This window comes from Carassius auratus, unplaced genomic scaffold (assembly GCF_003368295.1).
Source record: "Carassius auratus strain Wakin unplaced genomic scaffold, ASM336829v1 scaf_tig00007871, whole genome shotgun sequence".
Classification (NCBI taxonomy): domain Eukaryota; kingdom Metazoa; phylum Chordata; class Actinopteri; order Cypriniformes; family Cyprinidae; genus Carassius; species Carassius auratus.
Window position 1 is genome coordinate 2,501 of NW_020523886.1, and position 21,877 is coordinate 24,377.

Below are 21,877 nucleotides of genomic sequence, written 5' to 3' on the forward strand. Positions count from 1 at the left end.
CTATAATAACCCAGTCATGCATCTATATTGTGTTTTCCCCATTGAAAAAAACATGGTCCTTGATGTGCAATACAGTATTTACAGGTATTAGTTTTTAAATCAAAAAATATGCAAAGCTCTGCCTCTACATACAACCACTAGATCAAAAGCGCATAATTGTCTTGTTAACTTATTGTTTATCATAAGGGCAAAATGCATGTAATGACACCAAACATCATGATAGAAAATGACTTCATTAAAGTTGCGGTCCCCAGGGTGAACTAGCAGAGGCTTTGGACATCCCTAGGGGACCATTTCCAATGAATAGAATAAAGCATTAAAGCATGCTCAAGTAACCATCACAGCACATACCACAAGTGTCCATATGCACACTCTGCCAGCTTTTTTCATTCTGCTCTAATACTGCCCTTGATGTTTTATAGGACACGGTAATATATTCAGTTCCAGTGCTGACTCTTAATGTGCCAATTAAAAGAAAAGTGAAGCTAGATGGGATTTGGAGTTTCCAGGATAATAACAGATCAATTGGGGATCAGACTTTTTAGTCATAGTTGAAAAAGATTAAATAAACACAGCAAAACCATAAATCTGATACTTCAAAAATGGAAACTGAGACTTGTTTACTACTAGACTAAATTTTATCAACTCTCCTTCATGTTAGTGCATCTGCCTCGTCTAGAAAAGCTTCAGGCTTCATTCTCATCTCCAGCCTCCCAATACGTCCCAGTCTTTCCATCTCACGCTATATGAAAGCAATCAGTTTTTCACAGACAAAATCTCCTCTCCTTTTTCCCTGTATGGAGCGTTTGGTCCGCACTTTCCCTGAGGAACTATCTGTACATCAGACAGTGTTATCCACAGCAGGACTTTTTGGCTTTGCTTTAAGTCTTGCTCATTCCAATTCAGCTTTCTAAAAGCCAAAAAAAGGCCACTGAGACCGGTTTCACAGAAGCTTGTATCTATCTACACTCTGATGAGCTTCATCTCACACACATTAACATTTCCGTTTTATTATTCTTATCTTCATTCACAGTCTATTTATTATAGAGCCAATCTGTCACTTTCACTGTTAGAGGTTGGCTGTTTATTGGCGAGTTAATGGCCCCATTTCTTCCTGCTGAGACCTGTTTGTTGGCCATCTATGAATAGAGTCTAATCTCAGGTGGATGTCCTCCAGAGGGATCTTACCGTTCTGCATTGTATTCGCATGATAAGTAGTTGCAGCATTACAAGTAATATGACATAATGTGTGTGGTAAAAGATGCTCATGCATAATTTTGGAGATGTACTCAACCGAAAGTATTGGCCACTTAGTCCAGATGAATTATGTCATGTTGACTTTGCACCCGACTGAGTTTAATTGAGTCTAACAAAACTGATGTTTTGATCCTGATCATTTGCTGATTCAGGTGTGAATGGTCCGTTTTGATCTTCAAGATTGTCTGATTTGCATGTGATCATTGAGAAGAGATGTTGATTAACCTTGTGCAGTTGTGGGAATAAGCTTCACTACCTTCAAGGGAAGTCATTTAAAAATGGTATGTTAAAGGTCAAACACTGTGTTGGCCAATTAATCTGAATTTCTTAAATGGCTAAATCTGCATGATTTTCTAAATGTTATGGTATCACTAAATAATTGTCACAGGTAAGGTATTGGCATTTAGATGCATCTTATCATACTGGGAATAATTTCTGAGAGTAAAACAGCCACTGTACTCTGTGTTGTTTAGTATGTTGTTGTTTTTATTAGTATTTTAAAATTATGAATTGTTAATGCATGCATTCATAAAACACTATACCAATCGATAGATTCTGCTATCTAGACAGAGTCTGCTATCAGACTGGCCACTTGTGATGGTTTGCCGCTAGGCAGGACATATACAACAAATAGTAGAACACATCCAAATTCTCTTGGCAAGTAAAAAGGTCTTAAAATCATGCCAATGATTTCTATATTGTGGTCACAAATCTTACATTTGACTGAGTGAGCATGGCACCACACGTCATTTATACACACACATGTCCCCATCCTCTACTTTTTCCCGAATCTTTATTCCTGTCTGCCTGTACTAAGGTGAAGCTGGGAAGTTCAAAAAGTTCATTGTAGGTTGTAGCCAGATTTCCATAAAACATAATAGAGAAGCCTCGCGGTTTTCATTACAGTACCTTATGTATGATTTTAAGGTGTCCACTTTGTAGTTTAAAGAACGCAGATTGCTGTAGATGATGATCAGGGTAGCGGGGGTCGGTTAAATCTGAGAAAAAGATGAGTCCTTATGCCACCCCTTCTCCTACGTTTATTCCTTTTTGGTCTAACCACCTCCTGTGGTATATTTGCTTCCACCTTTAGGTTTTTTAGATAACTTGTAACCATCCTTCGAGGCATCCTTGTATTTTATCTCCAGTAGAGCCTTTCGGCTGTACCAATGAACGGTAATGATGGTGATGAATTCAGATCGCTGAACTCCATTCTCTTGGTTCCATTTGCAGGCTCCAACCATGTTTCACACGCACCAATAATCCTCAAAGTCAGAGCCAAAAATAAAACTTTTCGGATTATCGAGCATCGTACCAGAAATAGCTGGTTTCATTTCTTACATGCATCTTGCATGTCTTTTATGTTCTTAATAAACACTCACTGCTTTTATAACTTTATTAATTTTCTATAATTAAATTATACTGAAAAACTGTTCTTTTGGTCTGGAGTCTGGACAAAAAAAAAAAAAAAACATCTATTGAACAGAATATGAACTTTGTCAACTGTTTGACAAACTTTATAATTTATGTACAGTGATTAGCAAAGAATAACCTTGAGCAAAATAATTTGTTCTTTACATCTTAGGATCTCTGTACCATGTAAAAATAGTCATGTTTTATCTTAAATTATTCTAACCAGACAGGAAAACAATCTGATATGTCAAATAGATGTGTACATTAACCTGATTTAGCCAACTCGTACCTTTCTTGTTGGGATGTGCCTGAATGTTGTTTTTTTTTTGGCAAAGTTTGTTCATTTATTTATGTGATGGATGCTACTTTAATCATAATTAACACAATCTGGATTTTACTTTTTCAGTAGCATTTACATGCATTTTATTTGTATTTAGCATCAGCTTGACACTATTTTTTGTAACTACTTTTAAATTAGTGTGGAACTGAATATATCAATTTCCAGGGCACCAATTGCCTAGACACTGTTTTTTAAAAATGTGCTTTTAACAAATGCTGGATTATGCTTTTTCAAAAATGCATTAACTTGGAATCGATTTGTGTTTAGCATTAGCTCAGCTCTCTTGTTCAACTGCTTTAATGTATCCATTACTCCTAATTTTCTGTTACATTGTACACTTAGCTACTGTTAAATGTGTTTTTAAATAAGTTATAAAAAACAACTACTGGATCTATCTTTTTTTCAGTTTGCATTAGCATTTGCTTGGATCTCATTCATTTTATATAGCATTAGCTTGGCACCAATGCTTTGAACTTTATTTTAATGAGGTTTTGCATTACTAGGGCATTGATTTTAGTTTCATTAATTCGTTAACGTCATACTGATTTTTAAATGTGATTTACTTTAAGTATGTTTAGACATTTACTGTACTTACAGACTTGAAAGAACAGTTTTACTTTTTACTTGTTGCTTAATTCTGTTCGTCTCTTTATTTTGTTTGAAGGGGGCATCTTTGAGACACGGGAGAATGAACCTGTCAGCATGGATGAACTCGCCTTTAAATTTGCAGTTACAAGTATCAACCGAAACAGAACCTTGATGCCAAACACCACGTTGACCTATGATATCCAGAGAGTAAACCTCTTTGACAGCTTTGAAGCCTCCCGAAGGGGTATGACTCTTTCTTTACAGCCAAAACATGTTAATAGAACAATGGTATATCCACAGCTAATATTCCTTCAAATTTTGAGAGATAAAGATGAACAATATTTCAGAAGAAATTTCTAATTCTAATTTTAATCGCCACTGTACATTTTGTATTTATTTTACAATTTTATTTTAGAAAGTTTGTGACACAGGTGAATATACTTAATGTGTTTGTTTAAAATTGTTCTTGGTTTATAGTTATGTGTTAAACAATGATATATTATATTATGTATTGGATTTCAGTTCAGTATAGTTATTTTAAATGTTTAAATACATTTGACATACTTGAAATACTTGGACAGTTCAAAATCATGTGTAAATCATGGGCAGATGTGTAAAAATGAGCTACTTTGTTAATTTTATGTTCAGTATTCTATTTAACACATTTAGTAGTTCTCACAACAAAAACATTATTTGTGCCTCTTATGCTTTAAATTAGAACTTCTAGACCAACAATTTTAATGGAAATACAATTGTAAGCTAATTTAATGAAAACTTAGCAGAGCTAACAAGGCTAGACTATTGCTTTTATTATCTACACAACTCTTTTCTTATTTTTCTCATACCACCACATATTTTTCTTCTGTCTACTTTCTCTCCATTTTTCTTCTCTCAGTATGTGACCAGCTGGCCCTGGGGGTTGCGGCGGTCTTCGGCCCCTCTCACAGCTCCTCGGTCAGTGCCGTCCAATCCATTTGCAATGCCCTAGAGGTGCCGCACATCCAGACGCGCTGGAAACACCCATCCGTTGACAATAAAGACAATTTTTACATAAACCTCTACCCTGAGTACACCTCCATAAGCAGGGCTATCCTGGACATTGTCCTTTTCTACAAATGGAAGTGTGTTACTGTGGTTTACGAGGACAGCACAGGTGAGTGACTGTTATGGATTGGAAAGGGGTGACAGTTTTTACAAAGGGATTTTTGAAGTGTGCTTTTTTTGAGGTTTTGTTGAGAGGCTTTTTGAAGTGGGATCTTCATACCTTTGAGCTTTAAAATGGGACACTGCTAGGCCACAAAATTTATACTGAAATTCTCTTTTGTGCTGGCAAGAATATCTGATGTCCACATACATTTACATTCAATTATATTTTAAACAAGTGGGAATTCACTGAATTTATCAGTAACCCCAACATTGCTTATCGCATTATTTATTTTGGATGCTTTTTTCAAGCCTGGGATAATGGTGTGCTGATATCCACTCAAGGCCATGCTGTTTAAGTTTTGTTGGTAAACAGTAAAGTTTTACATTAAACCAGCATTTGGAAAGCTTGTCTTTTCCACAGGGATCTCCTCATGAATTTTATACATTTAAGCTGTCAACTTGCATATTTTACTCATCAGCCAAGAGGATTTTTTTATTCTGGTAATGTTTGATATAGGACAGTTCTGTGACTGGTTTGGAAACAGCAAATGTAAAGTCGAGACATCACACACAGCTAGCCTTTAATGTGTAAATGTTGGTTTTACTTTAATTAGCAGGGCGCTGTCACTCACAGCATTTACATTCAGTTTCTTGCCATTAAGTAATTGCTTTGAAATGCACAGTGGTGAAACGGTTTAAATGTGAAATTGGTGAGTTTAATGGGATTTCAGGTAGGAACTGTTCATTTGTTTTTCTAAGTCGGTTTGGTTTAACTCTCCCTTGACCTTATCAGTTTATTTCCTTTTGACAGCATCATTCCAATACCATATTTCATTTTTTATATATTCTGACTTTGTGACCTTTTCAAAGTGGTTTTGAAAACAATGAAATATTGACTGAATATTGAACATCTCTTCCAACATTGTGTTTACTGGTTAAATATGGCCTTGGCTCATATTCAAGAACTGCTGTGGTTGTGTCAGTTATTCAGATTTATGATTATTATTATTTCTTTCAAAGATATGACAAGATGTGTTCATTACTCACACTTTATCATACAGAATCAAACAATATCTGTATATATAAATCACCTTAACGTGAGATTAAGTGTGACTCTGTCTGCATTTTAAGTAAGTATTTCAGTATTGTTCATAATTTATCAGTGTGCATTATTCTAAAGAAAAAAAAAACTAATCAAATCTGTCATCAAATTGTAGTAACTTTCTCTACCTCTTAGATGACTTCTTTTTTTTCATGTTGTCAGGGGTTGGGACACACAGACAGGGAAAATCATCATTGTGTATGATCCACAAAATCAAGTTAGTCGTTGCATTATGTCCAACTAGACAATCTGCTAAATGTTGCAAATCTGTTTTATGATGTCTTTAAATGTATTTATGCTGCAGTAGTGTAGGAAAAGCTGGCCTGTGTCACATCCTGATCAAACTCCCCCTCTCCTGTCAATTAAAAAGAAAAAAAAACTGCAAAAAGACCAACACAATAATCATATTATATGCAAATTCTGCATTATGCTGTAGTTCACTAACAGACTTCAAGTGATCCCCTGATGGCAGCAAACTAATTTGGAGAGCAAATCAAATGCAGACAAACACATCTAGAATTTAATAACACATAAAAACAAATAAGCACAAAGCAAAACAAATGGCAAATTGCCCTGCGAAAACTTTTTCTGCAGCCTACAATGAGCATGCCGACACTGCAGCCAGTTTCAAATTGCTTGCAACAGATAAAATTTGTGTCAGACTGACCAGTTTCAAAAATGATTAGTGTGTCTGATTCATTGCCAGTGACTTGGATCGAAATCATTAGGGGAGCTCAGGGAACAGATGCCAGCACAAATTTACCCTAGTATTCACACCGTCTCTGCTGTAGTGTGATTTTCTGGAGCTCCTGTAAGCCATCTGTTTGAAAACACAAATTACACACTACTTTCTGTGTGTTTATGTCTATTAATCTCATTCTTTGATAGCATGATTTATGGTCTTATCATTGCTTGGAAGTGCATCATTATATGGCCAAGACTAAATCAAGGTAAATAACTGTAGCCTGTAACTAAAAGGGGTTATTTACCTCTGCTTAAATCTGTGTTTTGGATGTATTATTGGGCTTTATTATGACCAACATATTTCTTTATCCTTGTCTTCAACATTGAGCTTGTGTATAGCACTGCCATTACGAGAAATTTGCGTCCATAATATTAGTCTGCTCCGCCACTTCTTTTATTGAATTCACTGTGATCTTGCATAGGATATTTTCATCAAAATATTTAATTCTGTAAAAGCATGGTTTATAATACAATACAATTTTGAGAATATGAAGGGAATAATATAGAATAGTAAATACAAGGGAACAGGAGCAATGAAAGCTTTTGCTACAGCTTTGTGACTCTATGAACTGGATCCCAATATGTAATTTAGGGCCCGGTCTCATTCTAAGAACCCAGGGACCCCTGAAACTCAGCTTGTGTGATTACTAATGTCGTACAGTAATTGATGAGCTCATGAGGAGGTAATTTTTGTCTTAAACAATCAATATTCATTCACAGTGTTGTCACATTTGAATTCACAAGCATTACAGAGTAAATTTACTAAAACTAAAACTGAAACATCAATGAAAGCCAAACAGAAATATAAAAAAACTCATAAAAATGTCAAAAGCACATAACTAACTTGTTCATTTTTAATAAACTTAATAGAACGTAATGAAATATAAATGAATGCTGTAAATATAAAAATAAAAGCTCATTCTAAATATGAATAAATACTATAATCATATATGCTCCTGTGGCTCAAGTGGTAGAGCATTGTGTTAGCAGCACAACGTTGTGGGTTTGATTCCCAGGGAACACATCTTAGGTAAAAACCTGTAAGTCACTTTGGATAAAAGCATCTGCTAAATGCATAAGTTTAATTTAATAAATAATACTAAAATAACATTCATCTAAAACCTCTCAACATGTTGATATAAATGATTAGCACCTCATCAAAGCTTAAACAGTTATAAACCAGTACAAAAAAGGGATTGGGTGCGTGTAATATGGAGAAATTGCTGTGCACTGTGCAGATGTCATTAAATGTTTCTTATAGTGAAGATTGTGTGTTTATGGAGGTCATTGCATCACTTTGCCTTGTGGATGTTTAGTACACCAGAGTTGTGTAGACTTTTGATCTGGCCTAGGGGAAACCATTAGGCTTTCACAATGTTACATTTTAAAAGGATATTTTTGGATTTCTCTAGCCTGTACTATTATTCTCAAATCTGTTGAAATAATAAGAAAGATTTAGAGCAGTTTGGAGTTGTACTTTAGCGAAAGTATCATATTATCTAATAACACTGACTGACTCACGGTCATTTTCATCCCTTTTCCCAGGTCTTTTCAACCTTCAGATAACATTTCCACATGCTTCTGTTTAATGCATTAATTTTTGCTGCTAAAGACTGTTTTGATTTAAGAGAAGCCAAAAAATATTGTTACGGTATGTATCAATGGAATCGATGAGTCCAAATTGATGGTCCCCGTAAACATCAGCTATAACACTGGGGAAATCAAAAGTAGAATTTCTGCAGCTCCTGGTGAGTTTGTTTCTATTCCACTGATCACTCTTCTATGGTCTCTTGTTTCAAGGACTTATGCGTATGCAGGAACTGATCAAAGCTCCGTCCAAACACAACCTGAAGATCCGTATCCGCCAGCTGCCATCAGGAGGAGGTGACAGTCGCCCCCTTCTGAAGGAGATGAAGAAAGAAAAAGAGTTTTACATCATCTTCGACTGCTCCTACCAAGTTGCCGCCGAGCTTCTCAAACAGGTGCGGCACCATTTCAGTAGATTTTCGCTCTGAACTTTCATTGAACTCGCAAAGTACGTCACACAGATTGAAATGGATTGAAAATGAGAGTGCATGCTGTGACCCAGCAGGATTTCAGAGCTCTACTTTAAAGCAGAAAGATGTAATACAATTTTTGCCATTCTGGCTTCATTCCTGAATACTGCTGAAACTGTCTTATTTCACATTCAGTCAGTCGTTTTTTTCCCCCACAGCTGATGTCGATGGGTATGATGACGGAGTACTATCATTTCTTCTTCACAACCTTGGTGAGTCTGAAAAGCTGACTGCTTGCTATTAATAAGAGTATTTTTCATAACATTAGATGATGAACAGGCTGAGTGATTTTCTGCTGTTTTTAATAATTGTTGCTTGTCAGACTGTATGATTCAACCCTATTGACATTCTGAGACATAAAAACCTGGGCGACATCAACTGTCTTTAATGTCAGACTGTATAACGTTTATTCTAATTTATGTTTGACAGTGTTCACTAGGCTTTAAATAACATAGGATTCTATAATTCTATCATTCAGTCATCTATAATTCTCATTGACACGTGAAACTTAAATTGTATCCAACAATCCTTTGAAAAGTCTTTGAAAAAGTTGTTGTTGGAAAAGTCAGTTTGAGTGTCTTGTGGCTGGGTATTTGTGACAGGGTTGTACACATTTCATAATTGAATTCAAAGTGCTTTTAAGATTCCAGTTCAGTTCATGAATTTGCGGTAATGTGGTAGCAAACAATGCAGAATTGCAGTTTGAACTTGAATTCAGGGAAGCAGAATGCAATGAACTAAGATTCAGAGCAAATTTGCGATGTCTATTTTTTAACTATAGAAAAAAGAAAGGTTCATCAAGACAAATTGGAATTATGGCCCGACAAAATTTATAAGAGGTTAAAAAAGTCTTTGAGTTTGACCAATTTAAAAGCATAACTGGCAAGCAGATACACTAATGTTTACAAGTTTTGGGTTAAGAATATTTGTAATTTTATTCAGCAAAGACCCATTCAATTGATCAGAATTGACTTTTACATTACAAGAATTTTACATTGTTAAAAAATATTTGTATTTCATTTCATTTCATTTCATTTATTTATTCTCTTTTCATGGTAATGCAACACAAAATACCACAACAACAAACCAACAAACACACAAAATTACATTCCATGACAAGAAGAACAGGAGTAAGATGAAGAAAAAAAATCTTATAAACTCCTACCCCATTCTTATATTAAGAAAATTACAAATTACAAATTAGATGGCCTCACTGACATGACATATATAAAAACAAAAAACAAACAAACAAACAAACAAACAAAAAAACAACAACAATGCAATAATGACAACTCCAGCAACAAAACAATGACGAAACCATCATTGTTGTTATAGTTTTAATGATTTTCACATTCATCTCCGTACAAATTAAATATCTTCTGTTTATACTTATATTTAAATTGAAGAATATTTGAACAACATTTTAAATCATTTTCTAGAAAATTCCATTTTTTCACACCAGAAACTGAAACACACATTTGTTTGAGGGTATTTCCAGCAAAAGGTTGTTTAAAATCATTATTTCTTCTGCTTGTCTCAATATTTACAGTAAAAAGGGTTTGCAATCCATGTGGTAACAGGCAGTGTTTCGCTTTATGAACAACTAATAAAGTTTGTAAAGAAACCAAATCCTTCAATTTGAGTAGTCCTGACCTCAGAAACAGTCCTGTAGTATGTTCTCTTGGAGCAACTCCATTAATTAATCTTATAACCCTTTTTTGCAAAATAAATAAAGGCATTAAATTAGTAAAATAAGAGTTTCCCCATACCTCCAAACAATACATCAAATATGGCAAAATAAAGGAACAATATAAGATTCTCATTGCCTTATAATTTAACATAAACTTTACTTTGCTCAAAACGGCAATGTTTTTAGAAATTTTATTTCTTACATAAGCTATGTGTGACTTCCATTTAAATTTTTCATCAATGAGTACTCCTAAAAACCTAAATTCTGACACTCTCTCAATAATTATTCCATTTAAAGTCAAACTAACATTATCAGGACATTTTTGATTTGTAAACAACATAAATTTTGTTTTACTTAAGTTCAACGACAGTTTATTTTTATTAAACCATTTCTGAAGTAGGACCAATTCTTGTTCAATAGTTTTCATTAATATGTTTACATTTTTCCCCGATACAAAAAAATTTGTATCGTCCGCAAAAAGAACAAAACGCAAAATCTTTGAATAGTCACAGAGGTCATTAATATATAAAATAAATAATTTAGGCCCCAGCACAGAGCCTTGAGGGACTCCACACTGTATTGTTAACAACTTAGATTCATGGCCTATATACTCTACATATTGTTGTCTATTTTCTAAGTAACTAATAATCCAATTTAATACTACACCTCTAATTCCATATGTCTGTAATTTAGATATCAATATAGCATGATCAAGAGTGTCAAAGGCCTTTTTAAGGTCAATAAAAACTCCAACTGTGTGATTTTTATTCTCCAATTCTGTAGTAATGTCTTCTGTGATTTTCATCAAAGCCATAGCTGTTGAGCGGGTACTTCGAAACCCAAACTGATTATCATGAATCAAAGAATGTTTTTCAAGGAAACAATCAAATTTGTTAACAAAAAGCTTCTCCAGAATTTTTGAAAATTGAGAAAGCAAAGATATAGGCCTATAATTTGTGAGACTATGTCTATCACCAGATTTAAAAAGGGGAATAATTTTAGCCACCTTCATTTTATCTGGGAAGAAACCTGTATCAAAAGACAAATTAATTATATAGTTTAATGGTCTAATAATACAACGTATAGTTTCTTTAACAATATACATATCTAAGCCATCACTATCACATGAAAATTTGCTTTTTAATTTAGAGACAGTGGAAATAATTTCACTCTCACTAACTTCATTTAAAAAAGGGACTGCATGACTCTGCTTTCACCTGTCCAGCTTTTATTTTCATCATGTGATGGTATAGTTTTGGCAAGATTTGAACCAACATTGACAAAAAAAGAATTAAATTCATCAGCCATTTTTTCACCACTTATCTCAACGTTCTGTTCATTCATTAAGTATAATGGCTGACTATAATTCATTTTACTGCCCATAACCTCCCTTAAGACTTTCCACATTCTTTTGATATTGCTTTTGTTTTCCATCAACAAATTTGTATAATAATCTTTTTTTGCACATCTCATTATAGAAGTCAGCTTATTTTTATAAGCTTTATATTTTTTTTCTGCATTTACGGTCCGATATTTTACAAAATCCCGATAAAGCTTATTCTTCTTTTTACAAGACTTCAATATACCCTTCGTTAACCAAAGCTTATTATTATTTCTTGCTTCATCATTCAATATTTTTATTGGGCAATTTTTATTATATAACCATAGATACTTTTCAAGAAAGAATTCATAAGCCTTATTTACATTATTTGTACTATAAACATTGTCCCAGTGTTCTTTCATAAGATCATCCCTAAATCTGTTTAATCTTTCCTCAGTTCTCAACCTGATAACTTTACTAAACTTTTCTTTATTTATTTTAACTTCACAGAAGTGAGTTAGAAATATCGGCAAATGATCAGTTGTGTCATTTATCAAAAGACCACTTTTGACTGTTTTTTCCAATATATTTACAAAAATGTTATCAATTAATGTGGCACAACTGGAGGTTATTCGGCTAGGCCTAGTAATGGTAGGATAAAGGCCTCTGCTATACATTAAATCTAGGAAATCTAAACTACTAGTATGATTAGACACATTCAAGAGATTTATATTGAAGTCCCCGCAAATTACAGACAATTTATTTTCATTCATCCCAACTAATAATTGCTCCAGCTTGTTGTTAAATACTGTAATACTAGACCCCGGAGTTCTATATATGCATGTGACAACAATATTCTTCTGTTTCTTCATTTCGATCTCAACAGTTAAACATTCCATTAAATCTTCTGTTGCAGTAGTCATACACTCAATTGTTTTGCATTTCAGATCACTACTAACATATAGAGCAACCCCACCTCCTCTCTTATTAATCCGATTAACATAAAACAATTCATAACCCTCAAAATAAAATTCTGCACCTTTCTCATCCGTTAACCAGGTCTCAGACAAAGCTATAACAGTAAATTTATTTTGTAATGTGTTCAAATAATCATGTATTCTACTAAAATTTGAATACAGGCTTCTACAATTCAAATGAATAAGAGAAAATGAACCAGCCGTTTCTATTTTACTAGTAAATTCTGCATCTGTATAATACATACATGTATCATTTATGTTTGGAAATAAATTTAACTCCGAGTCCAGTTCATCATGTTCATAGACACAACCTTCAAAATTTTCAGCTTGTGTAAAGATATGTTCACACACCGCGGACATTGCACTCAATTATAAAAAATTAGTGCTTGCCACAACGTAATCTCCTCATACCTTATTCGTCGTGTGTCTTATCATTTTCATAATTGTCCAAGGAAAGTCGAAGAGATTCAACACTGGCTGTTATTTCCCCAGCGGGAGCAGATTTGCTTCTACTGCGGGGGGACTGCCATCCTACAGCCCGAAGCGCTGTGTCCCAATCCAACTCTTTTCTTGGAACTTCCATCGTTACGCCAAAGTCCTTTAGACCCTCAGCTGCTTTGCGTGGATTTTCAAAAATCTTAGTCTTTCCATCCTGCAGGAACAGCATGAGTTTTGCGGGATAGAGAATGCGAGACTTGATTTTTCGCTCCTGGAGTTGTTTCCTTGCGCTCCTGTATTTTGCACGCTCCTTAAAAACATCGGTAGTGTAATCCTCATCAAAATAAATCCGTTGATTCTTGATCCGAATGTCCCTTAGAGACCATGCAGCATGTAATACTCGTTGTTTCTCCTTAAAACTACGGAAACAAACTATAATTGATCTGGTGAAGTCCGCGGCACGTCCCGTGGAGGAGTCACCTGTTACTGCAGCGCGATGCGCCCTTTCAATGTAAATCTCTCCCCGGATATTGAGCTGCTCACGAATAAGCTTTTCTATAAACTCAATCATATTACTTCCTTCTGTTTTCTCCGGTACCGAGTAAATTCTTAAATTATTTCTCCGTGAACGGCCTTCCAGACCCTCACACTTCTCCTCAAGGTACTTTTGTTTGCGCATTAGATGAAACATCACCTTAGTCAGATCCATATTACGGTCCTCATTGTCCGCAATCCTCTGTTCGGCGTCATTCACCCTTGTTTTTAATTCTTCGAAATTCAGTTTTATGTCGCTCACCTCCTTCCTCAGCACACCAAAGTTCCCTGCCGTTTCAATTCGAAATAATTTGAGTTCCTTCAGTATTTCTGATGTATTATCGGCGCTGTCCGCACCCTTTCCCTCCAAGCAGGTTTGGTTTGCTGGCGCGATATCCAACAACTCGCCTCGTCTTTGATTTGGTTTTGGCATTATTAGGCGCTATTTTTTTCTTTAAATGGTAACTTAATGATTCAATCGTAATACACTTTATCTAAATCCCCAAGCAGTAGTCAATCTTTAAGGTTTTTTTTTAAGGTTTTTAGTTTTTGTTTGTCAGACGTTACACGCTGGTACGGGCTGTTCGGCCATCTTGAATTCATTTGACCAATCAAATGAATTCATTTGAATTCAAATAAATGTTTTTTTTTATTTGACCTTCTGTTGATGAAACTGTTGATGAAAGAGTCTTAAAAAAGTTCACAGTTTCCACACAAAAAATGTTTTAAACATCATAATTATTATTGACAACATTGATAATACAATACATTTTTCATGAGTGCCAAATCAGCATATTATAAATATTTCTAAAGGGTCATGTGACACTGAAGATTAATGACTAAACTTATCTAAAATTGAGCTTTGCCATCACAGGAGTAGATTACATTTTAACCAGTTTGCTTACAAATTACAACATATGAATTGAAATGGAGCCAATTCTTAAATCTTTGTACAACTGTGATTTGTGGACAGCTAACAAGGGCTTAAGGCTGCTTTTTCATCTTTACGGCAAAGAAAAACATGGCATGAACAGTCTATATCTAGTGCAAAGTTTACACAGCTCTTAAGCGAAATCTGGACACACTCTCGTTGCCTTGCAGGATATGTTTGCTTTGAACCTTGAGCCGTACCGCTATAGTGGAGTCAACATGACAGCCTTCCGCCTCCTGAATCTAGATGATCCATATGTGACTTCCGTGATCCAGAAATGGTCCATGGAGCGCCAGCTGGCACCACCCAAACCTGAGAGTGGACTGATGAGCGGCATTATGACTGTGAGGATCGGTCTGCTGTCATGCATTTACATTTTACGTTTACATTTAATCATTTATCTTAATCATTAATCACTTTTATCCAGAGTGAATTACAAATGAGAAGAATACTAGAAGCAATCAGACCAAAAAGAGAGGAACAGTATACAAGTGATGTGACAAGTCTCAATTAGTCTAGCAAAGTACACGTTGCAAGGTTTTTGATTTTGTTGGTGTTTAAATAAATTAGAAAAAAACAAATGTTCCCTCCTATAAGATATTGCATGAACAGGACAATTTGGAGTCACATCTGTTACTGTTGTCGATTACAAACACTGAGCCAAAACTAAACCAGACCCTTACCTTTCCCTTTAAATCCATCCTTCACAGTTAGAATAACTGGGATTAAGTCTCACCGATGTTGACTAATCTACCCGTCCTCCAGAAGGTAGTGTAAATTCTGCTCTCCTCATTAGACATGCATGAAGGGCTTAAAGCAGGTAGCATCAGGAGATTTATTCAAATCAGTTTTTACCATCCACATTTCAGCACTGAATAACACTCAGAGAAACATAAGGTGTGTGTGGCATGGGGCAGGAGAGGGGCTCTCTTTCTGTGATCAGATGGAAGGGGAATTAAACCTAAATATGATTATGTAACGTACAATACTGTGCAAATGGTAAACAAAAACACCTTCTGGCAGTATATTAATGCGTAATGAAGTTTGATTATATTTAGAGCATGTGTCGTGTGTAAATTCTTCTCTCTTTCCACAGACCGAGGCTGCGCTCATGTATGACGCAGTGTTCATGGTTGCTGTTGTGTCTCAGCGGGCCACGCAGATGACAGTGAGTTCCCTGCAGTGCCATAGACACAAGCCCTGGAGATATGGTCCGCGCTTCATGAACTTGTTTAAAGAGGTGAGAACATTGTACTTTATGTAGCAAAACACATTAGACTGAGGAATTGTAAACTTGGTTTTTGTTTGCAAGTGAGAAATTGAAGAAATTTTAATTGTAAAATATCTTCAGTTAGAAAAAGTTTAGTTTTAATATCTGAATAATGAATATATATTTTTAAATAAATAAAAAACAGCTATATTTATTTCATTTCAAGGGATACTCTACCCCAAAATTAAAATTAATAGATAATAGTGAGATTCGGTCAATAAAATAAAGTTTGACCCTTGAAACAATTCACTAAAAGCAGTTTACACTATGATGAAAATTCAGATTTGCCGTAACAGGAAAAAATTATATTTTTAAACATATTCAAAATAATATTACCATTACTGTTTTTAATATTACTAATAATTCAGACTTTGTAAGCATAAGATACTTTTTTCAAAAACATAAACAATTTCACCAACCCAAAACTTTTGAACTGTAGTGTAAGTAAATAAATTGCAGCAGTGCGTGATTCATTATATCGTTAACAAGATATACCCTTATCGATTCATGAATCAAACTGATGACAAGTCATACTACTTATATACCTTCATGTGATCAAAAACAATCCATACAAAATAATGGAAAAAGTGTCTTGCAGGAGACAAATCACTTGAGCACCAGTGTCTTTAATCCTGTTGGTAGTCTCTGCATTATATAAAATTAAACCTTTCATTACATTGATTGACACGTCCACATTGTATCTGCAACAGTTGTAGTCATTCATGTCAAAAATAAGGTATTTTAATAGACTTCCTGTAGGGGTGAGCGATATGGGAAAAAATATTATATATCACTTTTTTTCTTTTTAAATATCACAATACACGATTTTACCACAATTCTTTGTCAGGATGGTTTTACTATTTTGCAAGTTGTGTGAGCATTACAGCCAAGCTAATTTCCCTATTATAAAGAAAAAGCCTTTCAAGGTGACAAAAAAATTAATGGCAGATATTTAGGCCAAAGAAGGTGAAGATAAACATATTTGTTCTTATTTTTTAATAACAAAGATAAACGAATGACAAAGATACACATTACAACTACACATAATATACAAATAAAACAAAGAGTGCTTTATTTTCAGGTACAATAGGGGTATTTAGCAGGAGCATTCAAGAAATGTAATGAACAAATATATAAATAAAACACTATATGAACTGATTCCTAAAGCAACTGTATTAATTATTTCTTCAGTCAAGAGCAGTGAGTGTTTTTACTTTGTGTTTTGTTGTTTTATTAACGTTAAAGGAATAGTTCACCTGAAAAATAAAAATTATGTCAGCTATTTGTCAATTCTGTCATAGTGTTTTAGATTCATACCACCATTTACTCACTCAAAAGTGGTTTTAAACCTGAGTTTCTTTCTTCTTCTGAACATAAATGCTATTTTGAGGAACGTGCAAAACCAAACAGTTGCTGGTCTACATAGACTTCCATTGTATTTTTTGCTACTATCAAATTCAGTGTGGACCAGCACTGTTTGGGTACCCTCATTCTTCAAAATATATTCTTTTGTGTTCCGCACAAGAAAGAAATGAAAAGGTTTGGGATCATGTGACAGTGAGTAAATAATGACAGAAATGAAATTTTAGGGTGATCTATCCCTTGACAGTAATGACAGTAGGCTTCTTGTTTAATAGGCCTACTGTCCCTTTAAGACCTGCACGCATCTGATATACAGGAACGTATACATTTTTCTTTCAACTGTTTACTTTCATTTTAGACATGTTTTTACATTATTGGCGCAAAAGATAACTTAATTCAATAACCAAGCGCTGTTTGTATGCAGTGCTCAGAAAAAAGCAAAGGTCAGACCAGTACTTGAATGAAACATTTAAAAGCAAATGCAAATAATGAGAGAGTAACTCTACCGCTGAGTTAACACTGCTGTGAATGCATGTGGCATTGTACAGTATATGACAGAGGCGCCAGAACTGCAGCTGATAGAATGTGTGCTGTAGCACAATACTAAGATATTTCTTCGAAAGCAGATCATGGAGACATTTTTATCATCGACTTTCAAAAATTGTCATTTCGCACACCCCTAATCTCCTGTTATGATGTATATACTGTGGATGTGTGTGTGTGTGTGTGTGGGTGTGAATGATGCTTGACACGTTGTGGAATATTTATCAGACTTATCACACTTTTTGAACTCTTTCAGACTTTAACTTTTTCAGATTTTTGACCCGTAGGTTACATAAAATGTATTTGTAGATGAAAAATATTTTTTTCAGGGCAGAGGTGCCTGAAAATTGATACTGGTACCTCTGTGTTTTGATCTTTTTTTAAATCCCAGATCCATGCAGGATGCTCTCACCGCCGTTGAACTGAGAGGTCATAACAGTCCTTATTTCTTGTCTGAGTTTGGGGTGTGTGTCCTTCCACTGTGAGAACTTTAAAAAGTGCCTGTGATCATACAAAATGCCTGTTGAGGGGAATGAAAGTTTGTTCTGAATAGGCTTTTTTTAACATTTTTAGATATGCTTTCAGTTCCACTTGTATAAAGTCTCAGCAGTCGGAGTGTTACTGGCTATAGAAATGGAAAAAAGGCTTTATGGCAGATTTTTGTATAAAAATGAATAGTGCCACTGTGCATTAGAGAAAGGGTGGGCCAGCATGGCTCAGAAGTACAGAGGTTGAATGTATGTCCTGGTTTGACTCTTCCATATGTGTTTTAACTAGGAACCATCAGTCCTTGCTACGCAGTTTGCACCTTATTCACAGAGCGCCAAAGGATTTAAAGCTGCTCTTAGATTTAGATCCTTAGATTAGATTTTTTTGATTACCTACTCTACTACCTGACAGATATCACTGAAAAAGGTTTCATGAGGAATCACACTTATCTCTTTGACAGCCCTAGACTGTAAACAACAGAAGCGCCTGACAAAAAATGTAGCACCAGGCACACTGTCAGTCATTTCACACATTTGGATTTGCTGATGTCTGGTCTGCTGACATGTCTTTGGAGAGATGTGTGGTTTCAGTGAAGGGGAGGTGGTCTTATTCTGTGGCACAAGCTAACAATGTGGCTAATATGACAACTTTAAAGCTGAAGTGTGTAACATACCAACCAGCTACAAGGTGAATCACAACATTAAATGCTTTTGAATTTGAAGCAAAAATGTATGAAAATCGGATAAAAATTAAAAAGTACAAGACTGTTTACTTAAAGGGTTAGTTCATCCAAAAAAGAAAATTTGTCCATGTTTTACTCACCCTCAAAGCATAGCTAGATGTAATGTGGCTTTCTTTTTTCTGATGAATCCAATCAAAGTTATATTAAAAATTGTCTTTGCTCTTCCAAGCCTTTCAATTCAAATAAAGTGCGCGCATCTGTAACAAAAAAATGTCCCTCACGCGGCTCAGACAGGTGAATAAAGGACACCTGTAGCGAATCCATGCGTTTCTGTACGATAAATATCCAGATTTCAAACATAATAAATACTTTTTTTCTCCCTTCTGCTGACTGTGTAAGTTTCCTTACTTTAGCAAAGGAAAACCAGTCTCTTCTTGGCTTATTTCGAAATCCTCCAGCATTTTTCTTTATAAATCCTTTTTTTGTGCTTCTAATTCGGGAACGGCGTTTTTGTTTTGTTTTGTTCTCTCTCCACACTCATCACTAACCACGGCTTCCGCCTTCACATCTTCCATGTCCCTAAAATTGTTTATTATATTTGAAATCTGGATATTTATCTTACAAAAATGCATGGATTTGCTACGGGGGCCTTTATTCACCCCCAGAGCCATGTGAGGGACGTTTTATTACAGATGGGCGCACTTTATTTCACCACTTCTGAACTGTTGACAACAAACACCCGCTTACCCCATTGGAAGGCTTGAAAGAGTAAGGACAATTTTTAATATAACTCCGATTGGATTTGTCTAAAATGATGAAGTCACATACACCTAGGGTACTTCGAGGTGTGAGTAAAACATGGATGAATAAAATATTTTGGGTGAACTAACCCTTTAATGACTTTAGTAAGATTAAGAACTACAATAACATGAATCAGTATGAATGAGATAATCATTAAAATAAGGAAGAATTATAAAGGTATTTTTTAAACATGTTCATAGAAACAATAAATGATATGTTTTTTTGCAAAATACACATGCATACAAATATTCATGTAGTTTGAGAGTTTGGGGAGACTTAAATGAAATGAATGGGATTTTACATTCAGAAGCCAAAGGTTGCATTATATTAGTGTCAAAAAATGAAATTGTAAACATAATAGCTGTTTTCAAACAGGTTTCCTGGAACATTTTGGCCATCATACATTGGTCAAAAAAAAAAAAAAAAAAAAAAGGTAGCTCTGTCCCAAACTCATCCTGTTGGTTGAGCCAAATGTTGCTGTGTTGGGGCTATACAAATGAACAGAGCTATTTTTTGAAAATGCCACAGAGCTTCCAGTCTTTACATGATAAAGAGAAAAAAACCCTTAAATGGCTTATAATTTTAAAATGGGACTGGAGAAAGTATTGAGCATTTAAAAAAACTATGTGCTTTGTGTATAAGTGTCTAATTAATTAGGCTTGTTTTGAGTTGAGCAAGTGTGGAGTAAGTTTTCTATACATTTTAACAACAATACAAACGCTAATGAGTCCAGATGCCAACATTTTAACGCCCCATAAACTCTGTATTACAACCCCATTAAAGCCATAAAACACTGTGTTGTAAGAGGCTTCTCTACAGACACTAAGCTAGAAGTACTTAATGTGCAAAATTACAATGTGTGTGGATGTAGGGTACAAAAACACGTCCTTCTGTGAACTGCATATTTGCTGTAGCCATTGAATTCTCCACTTTAGCAGCAGCAGCAATGTTGGAGTGTTTTATATAGATTGCCAGGACAAATAAAGTCCCTCTTTATTTCATTATTTCATCACTGTCCATTTAAGTAATATTCACTCACTTAAGTTCCTCTCATGTGAATTTCAGTGTGACTAAACCACTGTTACAGAAGGCTGAACAGCTTTAAATGTAATGCTTGTTTGACACATTGGGCAGGAGATGCTTATCAGTGCGGTTTTGCTTTATGGGGTCTGCCTTTTATGAGGACAAAAAACTTACAGAATGTATTACGTGCCATATAATTTCAAATTATTTTGCTCCTGTACTGTAGCAGAAAAAAATACCAAATATTTTTTACACCCCATTTTAAGAAGCCTTGATTATATTACACTGCACACTGATGAAGTGGCATATAAGACCCATAGGTCTAGACACACATGTAGGGGAGGTTTTAACAGTATTTATCCTGCTTGCGGCCAAATTGTAGGGCTGAAGTGAAAATAAGTATCATTATGTTATTTTTGGCCCCAAAAAATGTCTGTGTCGTTATCATATTATACACGCAAGAGCATTTTTGCTTCTAGAAAAAAGTCAAATCTTTAACTTTTAAACTTTGATGTTACACTGGTTAAAGCAAGTTTATATGTTAATAAGATTAATTGAATTGAATTTTATTCTTTTTTTCTGTTCTTTTTTCTGTTGAATTAACCTATGAAGCAGGCTTGATCTTTAAGTATGTTTGAGGTGCAGCCTAGTGGTTAAATATGTGTGATGGTAACCCAGCAAGTCCCACAGGAATTGCCCCGTGTACTGTCAATGTTTTGGCCTCAAGCGAGGCACTTGTGTTGCTCCAGGAGCATTTTGTAAATGTGTTAGCTAAATTAGTAACGAGTGAATTCCCTCTTGTCAATTAAAAAAGAATACAGTTCCTGGTGTATGTGAACACATTAGTATGCAGTGCACCACTTGTCTCCAGTGGCTCCAGTACAGTTGCCTGGAATGGTGGAAATGGTTTACAATCGAGGTCATCATCAAGTCTCCAGGTATCCTGCGGGATAGTAAAGCTGTGTCCACCTGAGCATGAGCTGGTGATGTGCTGAAGGCCAGCCGTTGCCTCTTATTTTGAGATGTGCTCTGAGAAACGCTGCAACCTTGAGAACAGAAGGGCTGTTTTTCTGATATCCCACCCACTTATCAAAGCTAGAGAGGGCTTGAACAGGTGCTATTACTCTTCTTTAGTTGCCTCAGCTGATTGAATTCTGAGATTGCCTGCT

At 35.1% G+C, this 21,877-nt stretch overlaps 1 protein-coding gene across 1 annotated transcript; it reads left to right on the forward strand.

Annotated features, from left to right (window-relative positions):
* Positions 1–3,674: 3,674 nt before the first annotated feature.
* Positions 3,675–21,681, forward strand: LOC113071716 (glutamate receptor ionotropic, kainate 1-like; the record flags this gene model as incomplete). The annotated part of the gene is made up of 7 exons (XM_026245003.1): positions 3,675–3,842; positions 4,494–4,751; positions 8,391–8,572; positions 8,806–8,859; positions 14,709–14,882; positions 15,635–15,778; positions 21,580–21,681. Coding segments are annotated over 7 exons (1,082 nt in total), but the record flags the coding sequence as incomplete, so codon positions are not given.
* Between the last annotated feature and the right edge of the window lie 196 nt (positions 21,682–21,877).